General features: G+C 43.4%; 2 protein-coding genes across 11 annotated transcripts in view; one reads left to right on the plus strand and one right to left on the minus strand.

Moving 5' to 3' along the window:
• The first annotated feature begins 3,541 nt into the window (after nucleotides 1-3,541).
• Nucleotides 3,542-11,861, plus strand: BIRC7 (baculoviral IAP repeat containing 7). Of its 2 annotated transcripts, XM_064729829.1 has the most exons (8): nucleotides 3,542-3,680; nucleotides 5,832-6,354; nucleotides 7,336-7,435; nucleotides 8,021-8,102; nucleotides 8,192-8,237; nucleotides 9,138-9,356; nucleotides 10,189-10,254; nucleotides 10,736-11,861. In XM_064729829.1, the coding sequence occupies exons 1-8, from the start codon at nucleotides 3,645-3,647 to the stop codon at nucleotides 10,933-10,935; spliced, it is 1,272 nt and encodes a 423-aa protein (XP_064585899.1). In that variant the 5' UTR covers nucleotides 3,542-3,644; the 3' UTR covers nucleotides 10,936-11,861. The 2 variants fall into 2 exon arrangements, with proteins under 2 accessions (XP_064585899.1, XP_064585900.1); XM_064729830.1 differs by lacking the exon at nucleotides 9,138-9,356.
• Nucleotides 11,862-13,907: 2,046 nt separating this feature from the next.
• The window catches only part of NKAIN4 (sodium/potassium transporting ATPase interacting 4), a 51,196-nt gene continuing 48,886 nt past the window's right edge, over nucleotides 13,908-16,217 (minus strand). For all 9 annotated transcript variants that reach the window (XR_010442462.1, XR_010442463.1, XM_064729741.1 and 6 more), the window contains one exon: nucleotides 13,908-15,770. Coding sequence is in view for 4 of the 9 variants with exons in the window: in XM_064729743.1 (XP_064585813.1) it covers nucleotides 15,757-15,770 (14 nt within the window). In the remaining 5 variants the exon portion in view is untranslated. The remainder of the gene's footprint in view (nucleotides 15,771-16,217) is intronic.

The following is a 16,217-nucleotide window of genomic DNA, read 5'->3' on the forward strand; positions in this document are numbered from 1 at the left end:
CTCTTCAATAACAGAAATATTTTTTATAATAGGCTGGACACTGAAACCATGAAGTTTTTTAGATTTTTAAGGCCAGTTCCTCTGCTGATTTTTTGAGTATCTGCTGTGCTTTGCAGATTTTCCTTTTCATATGTACTGTGTTCTGTTCTGTGGGCTGGGATATTAATAGGGTTTGATTTAAAGCACTTTCATGAATCACGTTGCAAGCTACATTTAGCTATTCCTAACTATTACAATACCTAAAGTTCTGAGGCAATCAAATGCCACAGCAGTGGGGGCCAGGGAAAAGAATTAGGGCAGGACATGAAAAGATTTGAATCCTTGGGGGATCACTTCACAAAACAGGTGTTTGTTACTCACCTGTGTTAGTTCCAGCAGTCTCTATGTATAGGATGTGTACTTCCCGCAAGAGCAGGCAGTGATAGGATAAGGGAGAATGGCTTTAAACTAAAAGAGGAGAGGTTTAGGTTTGATATTAGGATGAAGTTCTTTACTCAGAATGTGCTGAGGCCCTGGCACAGGGTGCCCAGAGAAGCTGTGGCTGTCTCATTCCTGGAAGTGCCCAAGGCCAGGTTGGATGGGGCTTGGAGCAACCTGGGACAGTGGAAGGTGTCCCTGCCCATGGCAGGGGTTGCAATGAGATGAACTTTAAGGTCCCTTCCAACCCAAACCATTCTGGCATTCTATGATTTACTTCATAGAAATATTTTCCAGGCATTTATTATTATTAGTAGTAGTCCACATTATCATTAAAAGTCCACTGAGCAAAGGGCAGCAAGGAAGCTGTTGATAGGCAGAGAAGATCACTGTAGATGTATGGCAGAACTTGTTATGGGAAAATAAAAATTTGAGCTGCATGAAACAGCAAAGTGAGGCTTCTGAGCTCTGCCCTGCCCTGAGGAAATGGCTCTGTGCTTGTCCCAGGGCTGACCAGTCACTTTTCAGTGTGCTTTCTCACTATTCACTGAGTTGGATCCTGTCCTGTCCGCAGTGGATTTGCTTTAGGGATGCTGTGGAGCTGAGTGCCAGCACCAGCAGAGTGCTTTGGTCCCTCAGGGATGCCCTGGAGGCAGCTGAGCAGATGGGCTCCTCCTGGGTGTTCCTGTGGCAGGAGCTCCCCTGAGAGCAGCTCTGCAGGAGCAGACCAGCAGCCCCTTCAGGGAAAGGAAGGGAGAGGACAACACACAAAAAAGAGGCAGCCAGAAGAGGAAAAGAGAGGCCCTAAATGGAGGAACAGCAGCAGTCATCTGTGTCTAGGGCTTCAAGTATAAGGATTTTGTCTACTCTGCATCGGGCTGCAAAGCAATTACATCACAGACTCTGAATGGTTTATTCTGGAAAATGGATCCACATCCGAACAGTGGCTAACATCTGAGCAAGTGAGAATGGGAATGATGCCATAAATTTGCTTGATACCCAGTCCCTTTACTCATCAGTTGCAGTGACAAGCTATGGTGTCTCCTTTTGTGTTCCAGCCTCTTCATTTCTTCACCAATGCCAACTGATACCTTTTTCCCCTCCTGTTATAAAAGCCTCTTTCCTCAGTAAACTCTTAATTTATTGATGAAAGCACAATGGTCTACCCCAAGCTAAGCCACTCAGAACAGCTCCAGCCCCTTACAGCTGTGTAGCACCTCCAGGGTGGGGATGCTGAATTCTGCTGGAGTTTTTCCAGGGGCTCCAGTCACTTCAGTGCTTTCAAGCTCTTCATTATGCTGTCTCCAGATATATTCTGCCCCTTGTATTTATTGATTGTTTTCCTTGCAAATCAGGTTGATAATAGCAACCAGATTTTTGGTTAATTATGTTTATATTGCTTTCTTCAAGTGTTTCCAATCACTGTCTAGTGATGGCAGTGTTGATCATTATCACTGATCTGCCCTGGACTCCTGATTGATGTTTACTGAGTCCCACATTTGTTTATCATTAGCTCATGACACTCCTCATTTTAAGAAGCATTCAGAAGTTCAGTAGGACGTCTTAATGCTCTGAAAAGAAACTGAAAATGTATGACTTGCTAAAAAAGATCAGTATAAGTTGCATACAACAGATTACTGAATATGTTATTTGCTTTCCAAATTTTGATGTGCTAAAATAAAACCCTATCGTTTATACATGGTGACTTGTTTTTACTTGCTCTCAGCACCACACTTGGAGTCATTTCATCTTCTTCTGCTACAGTCATCTCGCTGGTCCTCCTCAGCTCTCCTCTGTTGGTGAAATGTTCCCCCCAAAACCACAGATAATCAACCTTAGACCTGTCCTGAAGTTTTTATGATGGAAGAATGTTATGTATACAAGGAAAAAAACTCAAACCAAATAACTACTTCCAGAAACAAACCAATGTTGTCAATTAACTTAGAAGCTGCTTTTGAGCTGCTCTGAGATTTATACAGCTTTTCCCTCTTTAACATTTAGGCTGGGGTTTCCCCTAAAACAGGTGGAATTGTGCACATCTTTGAGAAGCTAGGTGGTTATAAGCAGTAGAAGATGAGGTTATTGTTTGTAAAATTCAGAATTATCAATCACTCTTATTAATTTACAGCCTCTGCAGGAGGGATTTTATTAACTCTATCCCTTGGATTTTTAGGATGCATTCTTCAAAAATCAGCATAGACTTAGAAAGGATAGGATCCACGGAGTAGAAGATAATGTGCAATTATCTTTATATGTATTTTATTACAGAGAATTTCACTAAGGAGAATAGAATCACCTCCCCAGCACATTCTCTTGTTACAGCATTCTGTAAATGTCATATAAAAGCACTGCCCTCTGCTGCTCAGGGGCTTTCATTAGCAAGTATTTAATTAGCAAAAAACCCAACACTTCTTTTTAATGGATGATTGTATGGGCTTGCCTGTAAAGAAAAAGGACTCAGTCTTTTTATCAAAAGAAAAATGTTAATTTATAATTTCTGAGAAACACAAATCACCTATGTTCTTATGTTTATATGGTGAACTGATATTTTGTCAAGAGTTTAGAAGTAGCTTTATGCATCTTCTCAGGCAGTGGTAAAGGAAAACACATTTTCAAGTAATTGCACCTTTCAAAATTGTCATTAAAATCCTCCATTTTGTGGAATTGTGGCCACAGGAAGGCAAAGGAATAGGAAGATTTCAAGCTGTGAAGATGCAATTGCAGAAAAAAAACTTGATTCCTAAAGTAAAGGCAATGCAATCTGTCCAAGCTGTCTGGAGAAAGTCCCTGTTGCTATTTATCTGCTAATTTTACAGTACATTTTATTAAGAAACTTAAGGTGCAAAACATGTGAAAACAAGATACAGAAATACTGTTAAGACAGTCACAGCAAAATAGGGATGTGACAGCCATTATATCATGGGAGTCAGGATGTCACACCTGGCACTAGACTAGGTTTTAACAAGATCTGGTAATTTCTGGAGAAAAGTTGAGCTTAACTTTATACCTTTGCCTTGTGACTCCATTTTATAAAGATGAGATTTGGGCTCATTAGCCAATAGAGAGCTTCAGCCCATCCCAACCAATTGGGGGCAAGTAAGGATTATATAATTGGCCTCTGAGGCAGGTGGGCTCACTTACTCCTCAGCAGTTTTCTGCTTTGGGGGAGCCATCTGAGGAGAGAAGATTTTTGTGTGAGGCTTGTGATGCTGAGAGAGTTTTAAATTATGGAAGCTTTCTGGGGTTTAGTTAGCATGTTTCAGGTAAAGTTGGGGTTTTTTAAGGAATCTTTTGTTGTGCTAATTGTTGGTGTGAGCTATAATGATGTTTTGGCTTTGTATTCCTATATAAGTAGTGGGTTGTGGTAGAATATTGGTTTTTAGTGGTGTTATAGCTGTTTTAAATTTTTATTTGGTTTGGGGAGTCTCATTAGCAGAGCTAATGAATCTTCTGCACAGTATATGAATGTGCAGGTAAACCATAATGGGCTTCTTAATAAGCAAAACATAAATATACTTGTTCTCCTGCATTGCGCCTTGTATTAAAAAAAGCCTTTTGTGGAAGAAACAATTTTCTTTGTGAAGACACAAAGCAAAATCTGTGAAGTTGCTCTCAAGGGCTTTCTAGGTGAAGGAAGGCTAAGATAACCTTGCCATCATCTCTGTGCAACCCAAAATTTGTTGTAGCTTAAGAGTTACAGCTTTTCCTTTGTTAAGGAGCTGTGCCTGATGAACAAGCTTTTGTGTTCTGGGAGCAAAATCTGCTGTGAAGGCAAACAATCTGCCTCTCCTCAGGCTGCTTAGCTTGCAGATTCTGCTGGGCATCAGTGACTGATGGTCTCTGAGCTTGTTTCTCTATGGACTTCTCCATATACCAGTGATACAGTTCTTGAGAAGCTTCTTTATTGTATCAAATAAAACACAGTTTCTGAAAGAGACTTTTAGAGCCTTTTCTTCCAGCCCTGGTTTCTGTCCCTGTAATTATAGAAGGGATTTCTGGTTGCTGATGAACTTTCTCTTCCTTGCTACCTTTTATTATGAGAGGCATGTGGTTGATTAAATTTGATTTTGCTTTTAAAATCTCACTAAATATGTAATACCTATGGAGGATAGCTGTGAGTTTTGTGACTAAAATGACCTGTAAGGTTTTTTCCTCCCTAAATGTGCTGCAGCCCTTAATTAAGAGAAACAGTTCTTCAGAGATGCTTCTGGCCTGAGTGTTTTTTTAATCCTCCTCAGAGTCTCTGTGATGATGTTTGCTGCAGAATAGCTGCTGTATCTGTGGTCTCCTCTTGTTTGTATTTTACTGTGCACTGCTGTAGTTATCTGTTATTTTAATGTGCTGTACCAGCCTCAAAAAATTGTACCTTTTAACAGTGAGTATTTATATTTTCATTTCCTGTGTGATGTCTTTTGGTTTGTGCTCTAATAATGCTTAGCCCTGATAACCAGTAAATAGGAAGTTGCACTTCCTTGAGTTGAACTCACCTATTGAGTTTGGTGGGGAAGGGATTTGGAGGGTTCTTAATTTAAAAAAAAAGGGGATTGATTGCACCTTTCACTTAATCACATTGTGTAGGGACTTCTCTCCAAAGGAATTAGATTGTTCCTTGTCCTCAGTTGTGTCACTGTAGGGCCTTTTGAAAGTGTCTTTGCCAGCCACAGGGGAATTGTTGGAAGCAGTGGCTGAGCTGCAGTTCAGTTTAATCACCCAGGGAAGGGCTGTTACCTTAAGCAAGGTGAGAGCTTGGAGAATCAAGCACTTGGTAACTCCTTTAATTTCCTCCTTCCTCTTGCATGGAAGTAGCACAGGCAGAATATGACAAAAACTAGAAAATCCTTGATTTAAGTACGCCACCTCATAGAAACTGTACCTAATTATTTTAGGCTTGGAAAAATTGTCTTTTATAGAGCTCTTTCTAGATAATCATTGCTTAATAATCATGACAATAAAAACATGAGAAATGTGATGTTTTGTGTGGTAAATAGGAGATGGAGACATTATTTGTTTGGGTGTGGCTGTTCTCTGTTTTGTCATGACATGCCTGGTTTAGGGAATAAAAAGCAGAGCCTGTTTCATGCTAGTTTTAGGGCTTAGCAAAATGGCTGGGGATTTATCTTGCCAAAGGTTCAGCTTGGGAGGCAGTACAGGTTTTTTTGCCCTCCCCTCTCTGTTCCATCTCTCCTGTAAATTGGCAGAGAGCCTTGGAAAACTCTGGACTCTTCCCACCAGACATCAATTGAAGGCTCAGCAAAACTCCAACAGCAAAGCACAGAAACACCAGATCTGTGACTGGGCTGCCATTCCCAAACAAGCTGGGCTTTGTTGTGAGCAGGAGCTTTCTGGAATGGGGAACAATAGCACGGGCTGGGAATGCAGCTGACTGCCCCGGGCTCTCCCATCCTCTCTTGCAGAGCACGGCCATGGGGGATGCAGCACCAGCAGAGGAGCCCAGGGCTGCTCGCTGCAGGCTCTTCAATTCCAGCATGAGGAGCGTGGCCAACAGGCTCAGGACCTTCCAGCAGTGGCCCCGCACTGCCCCTGTGTCTGCCCAGGACCTGGTGGATGCTGGATTTTTCTACGTGGGCCCTGGGGATGAAGTGCAGTGTTTCTGCTGTGGTGGTGTGCTGAAGGACTGGAGACCAGGGGATTGCCCCCTCATAGAGCACATGCATTTCTTCCCTTCCTGTAAATACATCCGTGGAGAGAATGCTGGGAACCAGGAGACGCTGTCCCTGCAGGAGATCTTTGACACTGTGGATGGGCAGTTCCTGAGTGTCTTGCAGGGGATTGTCAGTGAGGAGACAGCCATGCCCAACGAGCCAGAGTACCCTGAGATGGTGACAGAGGAGATGAGACTGTCTACATTTGAGAACTGGCCGCAGAATTCCAGCATTCATCCAGAGCAACTGGCTAGAGCAGGGTTCTTTTACACAGGTAGGTACTCTGGGGAAATGTTCTTAACTCTTATTTGAGTTAACTTTTGAAAGTTTCACTGTTGCTTTTACAAATACCTGTGTGCACATGTATTGTAGTTAAAAACCACATCCTTCCTTCTGCCTGTGCTGTTTCTCTTGCTGCTTGTGCAGAATTCATTTCAACATTTAATTTCTGTTTGGGTACTGGGGGTCCACTAGTAAATACTTCCTTGCCAGCAGGAGAGGAAAAAGTGATGTGTTTTAAACAGAAAGGTGATGTTTTACAAACAGAAAAGTCTGTGCTTTAAGGTCCATTGAGTATATTTATTCCTTGCATTTTTTAAAAGGACTTGAGGAGCTTGCTTGTTGGGTCATGTTTTGGGTAGGCTCTGTCTTGCACTGAAGCCTCTTCTCAAAACTCCAAACCTGAGTGACAGCTGTATGGAGTCAGCCCTTCTGGCTGTGGCTTGTTCCTCTAAGGACTCTTCATTTGAAATACAAAAATCAGATACTTTTTTTGTTGAGGAAAATTGGCAATATTTATTGTAATCACATGCATGTGAGTATCAATATAATATTATTTCCTTTTGAGAATGCTTTGCTGGTTAGGTAACAGGTTTGAAGAAATACTCCTCTCTGAATTAACCAGTCAGAGGAAATATTTGCACTATGGCAGATTGTGGTTAGTGAGCAAAGTGTGTTCACGGGTGTAACTAATTACAGCTCTGCTCCAAAGGCAGGCAGGGGGATTGGCTGGGGGGGTTGTGCATGGGAGCGTAGCTGCTCCCATGGATGCTGCCTGTGAGCTTGTGATCCCCTTCTGGAATCATCTCAGCCAGCTCTGGGAGCTCAGCCTGAGTTCCTGCCCCTGTACAATGTGCACTGTGTTAGTAAATTGCCATGTGTCCATCCGCCTGTGTTTTGTGCTGAGTCTCACCCAGGGTTAGTGTAGGGCATGTGGTGTCTCAGGTGCCAAATAATCTCTTGCTCTCCCTTTCAGGACGAGGAGATGTAGTGAGGTGTTTTTACTGTGATGGAGGCGTGAGGAGCTGGTCCTTGGGAGATGATCCTTGGAGGGAACATGCCAAATGGTACCCAGAGTAAGTCAGTCTTGCTTAACAAATACCCCCAAAAATAGGTCATGCATTTCACATTGATACTTTCTTTCACAGGACAGGAATGTTTATATCCTCTCACCTTAAAAGCAAAATAAAATGCTCAAGCTCAGGTGGAATGGCACAGTTCAGACCTGAGATTCTCTAATTTGACCTAGAGTTCACCATCTAAGAGTTCAATTAAAATAACTTTCTTTGGCATCAAAGAAGAGCTTTTATTACTCCTACTCTGAGGTACAAGACGAAATGTACTGTAAGCCTTGGTTTTCTGCAGCAGTTCTTGTTTCTTTCCTGTGAACTGCTCTCTCATCACAGTTCCTGTGGTCTGCTCTAAAGCATGTTACAACTGAGCTCCTCTTGGGCCAAAATGAAGATTGAATTAAGGGGGAGGGAGGGATCATGATCCCCTTACTGTCAGCCTTTGTGCAAGAGGTGGTGAAACACCTGATACCCTGTCTTTAATGGACACATAGAGGTTTGCTCATTGCCCAAAACACCCTTCTAAATTTCAAATTGCTGCTTTCACTTGGGGGAGCCTGTACTAATGTATTTCAACTTTTCTGCTCCTAGGTGTGAATTTTTACTGCACTCAAAGGGGAGAGAATTTGTTAACAGCATTCAGGGAACCTTTTCTGGCACCCTGCTGGCTCCTGTGAGTCATGAACATTTTGTGTGTAGTGGATTAGGTTTGGTAGATGGGAGAGTCTTGAATACATGCTTCTCTTTTTGTATCATTTTCAGAGACATTCCTGGGACCAGACTGAGCAAGACTCCTCTCCCTCCCAAGGTCAGTGCTGTAATTCCATGGTGTTTTATCTTCTGGTGAACATGGTGTAGTCTGAGTTCCACCAGCCCACCTCGGATGCTCTGCCCTCTGTAGACATGGTGCTTGTGAGAGGTTTTGATATTCTAGAAGCTGTTTCACTTTGGTTTTAGGAAGTGGTTTCTAGCTCAAGAAACAAAGTTACTTGTTCTTGCGAGATCTCTTAGTCAAAGGCCAGAAATACTTATCTAGTCTGGATAATCATGTGAGTTTTGAGTGCTTCCCTAACTTACCTTTGGCTTTTGATGCTCTTGCTGTGGATGTCTGTAAAGCCCTTCACTACAACACTTTAAACATGCTTGATAAGAAACCAGAGAACAGTAAAGGGTCTAGATGTTCATGAAAATGTTGTTGCTGGGATTTATCCCATTTATCAGTCGCTCCCAGAAATGTAAGTAGGTGAAGTTTGGCTCCCATAAGCTCAAGCAAGACTTGAGCCTTTGAAGAGACTGCCAGCTGAATTTCCTTCTTCTGTTGCTACTGATGAATGGTTGAGGTAGGAGAGGCTTCAATTGGGATGTTCCACTTGATGCTCATGAAAGCAGTTCTGAGGCTTCTGTTCTGGGATGTGAAAACAGAGATAAGGATTCTGGACTGATGCCAAACACAGGAGACTGTTCACTGATAAAGTGAAATAAACCATCCAAAGTGTCTGGGCTTTTATAAAAATGGCTTTGATTAACTTCCTTGTGAATAATGATTTGAAGTAAAATATAAATGTGGAAGTTAATCTAGCTAAAGGGGATAGCTTGAGGAGTGTTCTAGGGTATATTAATGCCATTTTATGTAGAACACCTTCAATGAATGGCTTTTTTTGCCCAAAGCTCTGCCTTTTTGGTAAAGTACCTGTTCACTGCTTTACAGATGCTCTGAGGAACTGGGAATTGCTGGCTCATCCTTCTGAGGATCAGAGTCTCATAGTGCAGAATGTCCTGCAGATGGGCTTTGACCCCAGCTGGGTGGCAAACCTGGTAGAGAATAAATTTGCGCTGACTGGGACTTTCTACCAGTCTGAGTCTGAGCTGATTTCAGACCTGCTGCAGGCAGGCTGGGGGGCCAGCAGCAGTGCAGGAGGGAGGAGAGGTAGGCCTGACTCTCACCTGGGTGTTTCACCTCTTCCTCTCTGCACCTGGAGCGCTGCTGGGAGTGTCCTGAGGGTCTGCTGGAATTAAGAGGGATAATGCCCCCAAGCCTGCCTTTCCTTGGGAGCCTGAGCAATGAGGTTCAGAGTTAAAGAAACCTGGAGGAGCTGTGGTTGCTGGGATGTCAGTGGCTCTATCTGGCTGTGCTGGGTTTCCTTGGTGTTTCTTGCTTCCCTCAGACCTGCAGAAAATGGCACTCCATGATGTGCAGGCTCGTGCACAAATTCACAGCTGACCCAGGCAGAGGCAGTTGTCTGAAGCAAAGCTCCTGGGATGGATAATCACTCCAAGCCTATTTAAAATTGGAACCAATAACCTGTTTAGAAATAGCTATAGTTCTTGTCTAGATAATATATCTTTTCCTTAACTTCTGTCTTGTGTTACCTCTTTTGTGAAGTCTGTTTGCTAAGTTGAAGATTCCAAAGCTCCTGCCTCCACAGCATGGTCTGCCATTTCTGTAGCTAACATGGAAAAAATTCCACAAAACTGAAATTTTGATTAAATAGTAGCACAGGAGCTGGAATGGCCAGCTGATGTGATATATAAACCACCTTTGAGGAGAGAATGTGATGTGGACAGACAGGCCTGGGCAAGGAGGTGAACTTAAACAGCTGCTGAAGCACCACAGAGAACATTAGCCATGTCAGGCTGAGATAAGAAATTTTTAACCAAATGCTTCTGAGGTCCAGGTTATTTCTTCTTTTCACACAGCACTGTCAGGAGAGGGATAAAGGAGGGAGCATTGAATACCATTTTCTTTTCTGGTTCTACAGGTGCTGTTCAGAGAGAGACTGGAACATCAAGACAAGAAATACGCTCTGTACAGCAAAAGGAATCAGGTGCTCTGGGCTGGCAGTGTGGGGAATTGAGCTTAAGCATGACTGGGAGGAGTTCTAGAATAACAGTATCAGTAGTCATTATGATAACTCATTTTTTAAATTTTGAAGAGGACTGTGTGCTAGTTTGAGTGGTACCTGAGCACAGGAACCCTTCTTCAGGGATTGGAGTGCCCCTGTGAAGGAGCTGTTACCAAAAAAATCCACTTTATGGGGATAATTTATGTAGCACAGTAAATGCTGTTGATCTGTGTCCCTGCTCAGTCCAGTGAGTGTAGATAAGCTGAGCCTTGTGTAGATAAGCCAGTCTACAATAGCTGTAGTTCTTCAGCTTAAATGAAACTTGCCTGAGAGGTACTTTTGCCATCTTCACAGTCTCTGAACAGAACAATGGTCAAGTTGCAGTGTGACTTCCTAAGCTGTCACAACTGGCACTCTGGAGCTGTGACAAAACACTCAGTTTTTTTGTTTTGTTTTTTGGCAGAGTCTCAGCTGAGCACAGAAGAACAGCTCCGGCGCCTGCAGGAGGAGAGGATGTGCAAAGTGTGCATGGACAGAGATGTGTCTGTTGTGTTTGTTCCCTGTGGCCACCTGGTAGCCTGTGAAGCATGTGCCCTCAACCTGAGGCTGTGTCCCATCTGCAGAGCTGCCATCCGGGGCAGTGTGAGAGCCTTCATGTCCTGAGCCATGCTGCACCCAGGGGGAAAGATAAGTCCATACAACTCATTGGTAACTCAGGAGAAGGATAAAATAAGTAAATAATTTGCTGGAGCAATCTTATTTGTAGGGTGGCTTGGCATAAGTGTAAAAACTCAATGAATGTGTCTCCCATACACAGTGTTTGTAGGAAGAACTGCTGGTTTGATCTCCTCTTGATTTAGGGCTGCTCCAGGAGAACTCTGCTGGGTTCTTTTGCCCTCCAAAATGAGGCTTTTATTGACAGAGATTCTCCCTCTCCACATTTTTGTGTTCTCAAGTGAATCTTTGCTCTGTGTTGAAATCCAAGACTGTTTTCAGCAGACTCTGGTTTTTTCTCACTCACTTAGCATTTGTCTAGAGATTATTCTCTTAGGGATTCCGTCAGGAAGTTTGATTGAAAATGGGAGTATTTTTTGTACAAAATGCATTCCATTGGGACTAGAATACTCAGCAACAATGTGTTGTGGGGGAGGGACAATCTACCTTTTTCTCCCCTTTTTGCTGTCTTTCTTTTTTCTCCCCTTTTTGTTGAATTTTCAACAACTGATGAAACGTTTCAGTAATACTCAAATTTGCATAACTAAGTGGAACAGTCTGGTCTAACTGTCCAGGCTCTCTGCTCTCAGCTGACCTCCCCTGGTGGAAGGCTCTGTGCTCAGGGTCACTGGATGGTCTCCTGGAAGCTTCTTATGGAGCTCTTCCCTGGCTCTTGGGTATTATCCTGGTAGGAAACTCTGGAAATATACCTTTTTAGAAAATATCTTTGCTGGCTAAAGTGGTGATTCTTATTTAAAATGGAATACTCTCTCATGTAGCCAAAAAGAGTAAGTTTCATCCATGCTATGCCTTGTTAAGTGAAGGGAAAGGAAGTAAGTTTTTAAAAATAAACTGTTCTTTTTCATGGAATAAAATTTTTCCTTTATTTAACTTAAAGGTTTGAGTATCTGATTTGAGTACAATTCCCTACTGGGGGAGGGGTGTGGTGGTGTCCTAAGATGTTGGAGTGACATCAGGTCATAAACAGCATCTGTCCTTCAGTGCTACGTGAGCATGAGTAAGAAAAGCAGCTCTTTTACCATCCATCAGTGTCCTTTGGAATTTACCAGACAGCATGTGGGTCATAGAGCCTTAGAATGGTTTGGTTGGAAGGGACTTTAAAACTCATCTCATTCCATCTCCTGCCATGGGCAGGGACACCTTCCACTGTCCCAGGTTGCTGCAAGCCCTGTCCAAGCTGGCCCTGGACACTTCCAGGGATGGAGCAGCCACAGCTGCTCTGGGCACCCTGTGCCAGGGCCTCAGCACCCTCATGGGGAGAATTTGGCTCCTTAAAATTCTCTTAAACTGCAAAAGAAGGGATAAGGATGAAGGAGAATAAGGATCTAATACATGAAACTGCAAATGCAAAATAATTGTGATCTGAATTCTTTGCAGTTTTGGTAGGCGGTTCTTTTTAGTGGATTTGTGGCTCTGGAGCTGCTTCCCTTTGGTTCCAGCTCTGGTTACTAAACAGCTTAGGGGCTTGCCTGTGAGTCACTTTAAGGTGTCAGTTATCTGTGGATCCCATGGGAGGGCAGCTCTCTTCATCCCTGCCTTCAGAGGAAGGGCATATTAGCACAGTTCTTGGCAGAGATGAGAGAAATTAAGACTTGAGTGGTTTAAACTCTGCAGCTCTTGGAGGAATTGGTTGGGTCTCTGCCAGACAGCAGCTTTGCTAGGGAACAGAATGTCACCACCATGCCAAGTTAGGTCTTGTCTGGGTTCAGAATATCCTTGGCTTTGTTTTGCCTCTATAAATACAGCATAAACTTACAGTTTAAATAGGTGTGCTAATCTGAGGAGGGAAAACACCAGCCCAGTGCTGGAACAGTGTTATTTATTTCCTCTAAACTCACCTGAGTGTGACTGGAACTGAGCAAGGCTGGAACTGCACCAGCTCTCTCTGGGGCTAACCCCATTGAACGGTGTGAAAATGGTGAATGGCTTTTCCACCCCAGGGAAAGGGAGGAGCTGCTTTGTTTTCCTGCAGGGAAATGTCCCTTCAGAACCAGGTACCACGTTATTTGAGAAGCATCTCCAGCGATGCCTGTCCCCAACAGAGGGCACTCCGAAACTGGAGATAAGGGATCCCACCACCTTCAGCTGCTCCTGGATCACGCTGGGCATGGCATGGGTGGGGTGGAAGGGACAGGCAGCCCCTGCCCTCACCAAGCACCGTCACTCTGTCCCCTTGAGCTACTCAGAGGGAGTCTAGCACAGGCAGACCAGGAGAGAGGGGATCTCAGGAGGAATGGTTCTGCTCATGAAACCTGGAGGAGATCATGAACTGTGGAATGCAACCCTTGGTAGCTTTGTCTCTTCTCAGACCCTTTTTTTTTTTTTTTATGATTAATAAAATCTGTCATTGATACTGCATTTTATAGGCTTACCTGAACATGGGCTTGGTGTTTATTTTACTTCTGTTAATTGGTGCTTTATGCTACAATGAGCACAGGCAATTGAGTGGTAGTTCTGAAGTGACTCAGTCATCATATTTTATTTCATTGATCTTTACCAGTGTGTATGAAAGCTGAGGGGCAATGCTGTTAAGTGCAGAGTTTGATGCTTTATCTCTTTAGAGTGCTTGGTAAGTGGTTTTGATCAGTTTAATTGGTGAAAGTGGCATCAGAGCTTGGTCAGTTGGAGAGGTGTAGTGTTAAAAACATGTAGACCTCAACTCATAAAGTTCCCTCCTCTTCCTTCCCTCTCAATTCTTCCTGGAAGTACCAGTAAAATGTTTCAGGTATTCAGAGCTGAAACTGTCCTTTTTCCACCACCTGTGCTGAATTTTGATTGCTCCCAAACAAGGCTGACAAAGACTGCTGGTATCTGATTGATAATATTCTCTCTGAGGAAAAGAAATCATATTAAACCCAAAATGTGTGAACTCAGTGCTTAATGAGAAAAGGAAAGATTAATTTGAAAAGGCACAAACAAATGAAATCTTTAATGGGAAAATCTCATTGAATAGAGGATGTGTATTCTTTTTGGTTTTCTGCCTTTCCAGGGAACATCAGGTGGACAGACAGGAATGACAGTGATCCATAAAGAAAGCCAATAAAGGAGAGGTGGGGAAAGCATTCTAAATGTGTGCACACTATGTGTGATCTCAAAATGGAGAGTAGCTTGTGTTTTATTGCTATTTTTTAATTTGGTAGTGACACAACGTTAATAATAAAGGAGGTACCTGTCTTTTGTCATGCAGAGCTGTCAGGGCTGAGCTTTTTTCTTTGAGGTATTAAACAAGGATGAAACTAGTTGTCTGTTTTGCTCAGGCAGAAGCTGTGGATTTCGGTGCCTTAAAAAAAGGGAAAAAAACACTCTACAGAAAACAACATTTTTACTTGCAGCTGCACCCAAGCAGAACTCAGGATGTTTGAGTATCTGGAATAGAAGTTGCACAGAGGTAAAAAATACTCTCTCAGTGCCTATGCATTTGGGTTTATAAAAGAGGATTTTGCATCCTGGGCCCTGTGGAATGAGACCAAAGAAAGCTGCATCATTCTGTCTTTGATTTAGCACTTAATGTTTTTATTTTTGTTTTTAATTCTTCCCTCACACTTCTCCCTAGCATGGCTTCAAGCTTGACCCTTCTGAAAAGCATTTCTCAAAAAATGCCAAGTAATCCCAAACAAATTAGGCAAGACAATAATGAATTACAACAGCACTTGAAGTATCAGCCCAAATATGCCAGGGCTGGCTGACAACTGCTCCTCTTCTGTTTTTGACACTTCACATGCTGGGAGACACAGCTAACAAAACTGACTTGGTTTTGTTCTTTGTTTTAATCAACTGCTGCAGCTCATTAATGCAACTTAATTACACTGGCATTCCCCCTTCAGCCCTTTCCCTCCCCTCAAAAAGCCTGTCAGAAATGAAACTCTCCCACCAGGCTGTCACCATGCAATAGGTGTGGCTCTAGGTGAAGAGGGCAGGTGCAAACCCACCTCTGCTCCATGAGGAACTGGGCTTTTTCCCGGGCCTGCAGCAGGATCCAGCCACACCAGGGTTAATTTAATGTAGCTGGGCAGACCCAGATTAGGCTACAGCTGCTCCAGGGATGGCTGGGCTGGTTGGACGTGGGGTGAAGCTGCATGCTGAGTGAAGAGCTGGTGGCTGCAGTGGTTTTCAGCTGTTCAGCATTACAGGAGCCAGGCCACACTGAGCTCCAGGACAAAAGCCTACTGCCAAGTCTACAGAGAATGAGCAAGGGGGTCCTGGCTGGGGGCACAAAGGGGGGAAAAGTTCTCACCTATCACTTAGAACCCAACAATGCCTAAGTAACTCGAGTGTAAAGAGCCCCCACCTCATTTTATGCAGGCAGGGAGGAGATGAAGTTGTGTTAGGGTGTTTAGGCTCTGTTCAGAAAAAGGGAGGAGACTAACTACAGAAAATATGAAATGTCCCAGGGTGTTGTACAGTGCTTCCTTCTTTCTGGATCCATGGCACAAGGAAGCAGCTCCAGCTTCAACTGCAGCTCTTGAGAGAGGCTCTTGGTGAACTTGGTCTTTAGGCCTGTGCCATTTCTGGGCCAGTACCAGCAGACTGTGGTAGGAAAGGTTCGTCAGGGCACTTGGAGGATTAAAAACCAACGGTGTGGCCGTTCTGTGATGTACATTCATTGCGTTTGAAAAGAAGACAAGGAACGGAAAAATGGAGTGGAGTTCACAATCCTGCATTTCCTCTGCCAAAGATCCAGGCCCCAGGGGACTGTTTCCTGCAGCACCTTTGGTGGAGTGCAAGGTTCATCCATCCTCTGGCTCCTCTTCACTTACGCAGGCCTAGAAGAGAGGGAAAAAGATAAAGGCAGGATGTGAGTGTGGAGCAAGAACTCAATTGATTTCTTTATGTGACAGAAATGGTGTGGAAATAATGAGGACAAATTTTTCTTTCCTCTTCTGGACTTTTAAATATTATTGACTACAGATGAGGAATAGGATTGAGAGCTCACAAGTAATGTGGTTAAGTAGTCTTCAAGGCTGGAAAGAATGCAATGCACATGTCAGACCTGAATATGCTGCAGTTAGGCTCAAGTGTTAGATCTATGGATCCTCAGCGTTTGGAGCTGCATAAAATGTGGTTAGAAACTTAAAAAGCTAAGGGTCATCTCTAGGATAAAGGAGCTGCTTGAAATTGCAGTGATGTGCTGTTGGTGTAGGTGCAGCGGGATAAGCAGATCTACTTTTGGAGCCAGCAGTAAAGGTGAGTGAATGCTTTTGGCTGAAACA

The sequence above is a fragment of the Zonotrichia leucophrys genome, chromosome 20, assembly GCF_028769735.1.
Source record: "Zonotrichia leucophrys gambelii isolate GWCS_2022_RI chromosome 20, RI_Zleu_2.0, whole genome shotgun sequence".
Taxonomy (NCBI): domain Eukaryota; kingdom Metazoa; phylum Chordata; class Aves; order Passeriformes; family Passerellidae; genus Zonotrichia; species Zonotrichia leucophrys.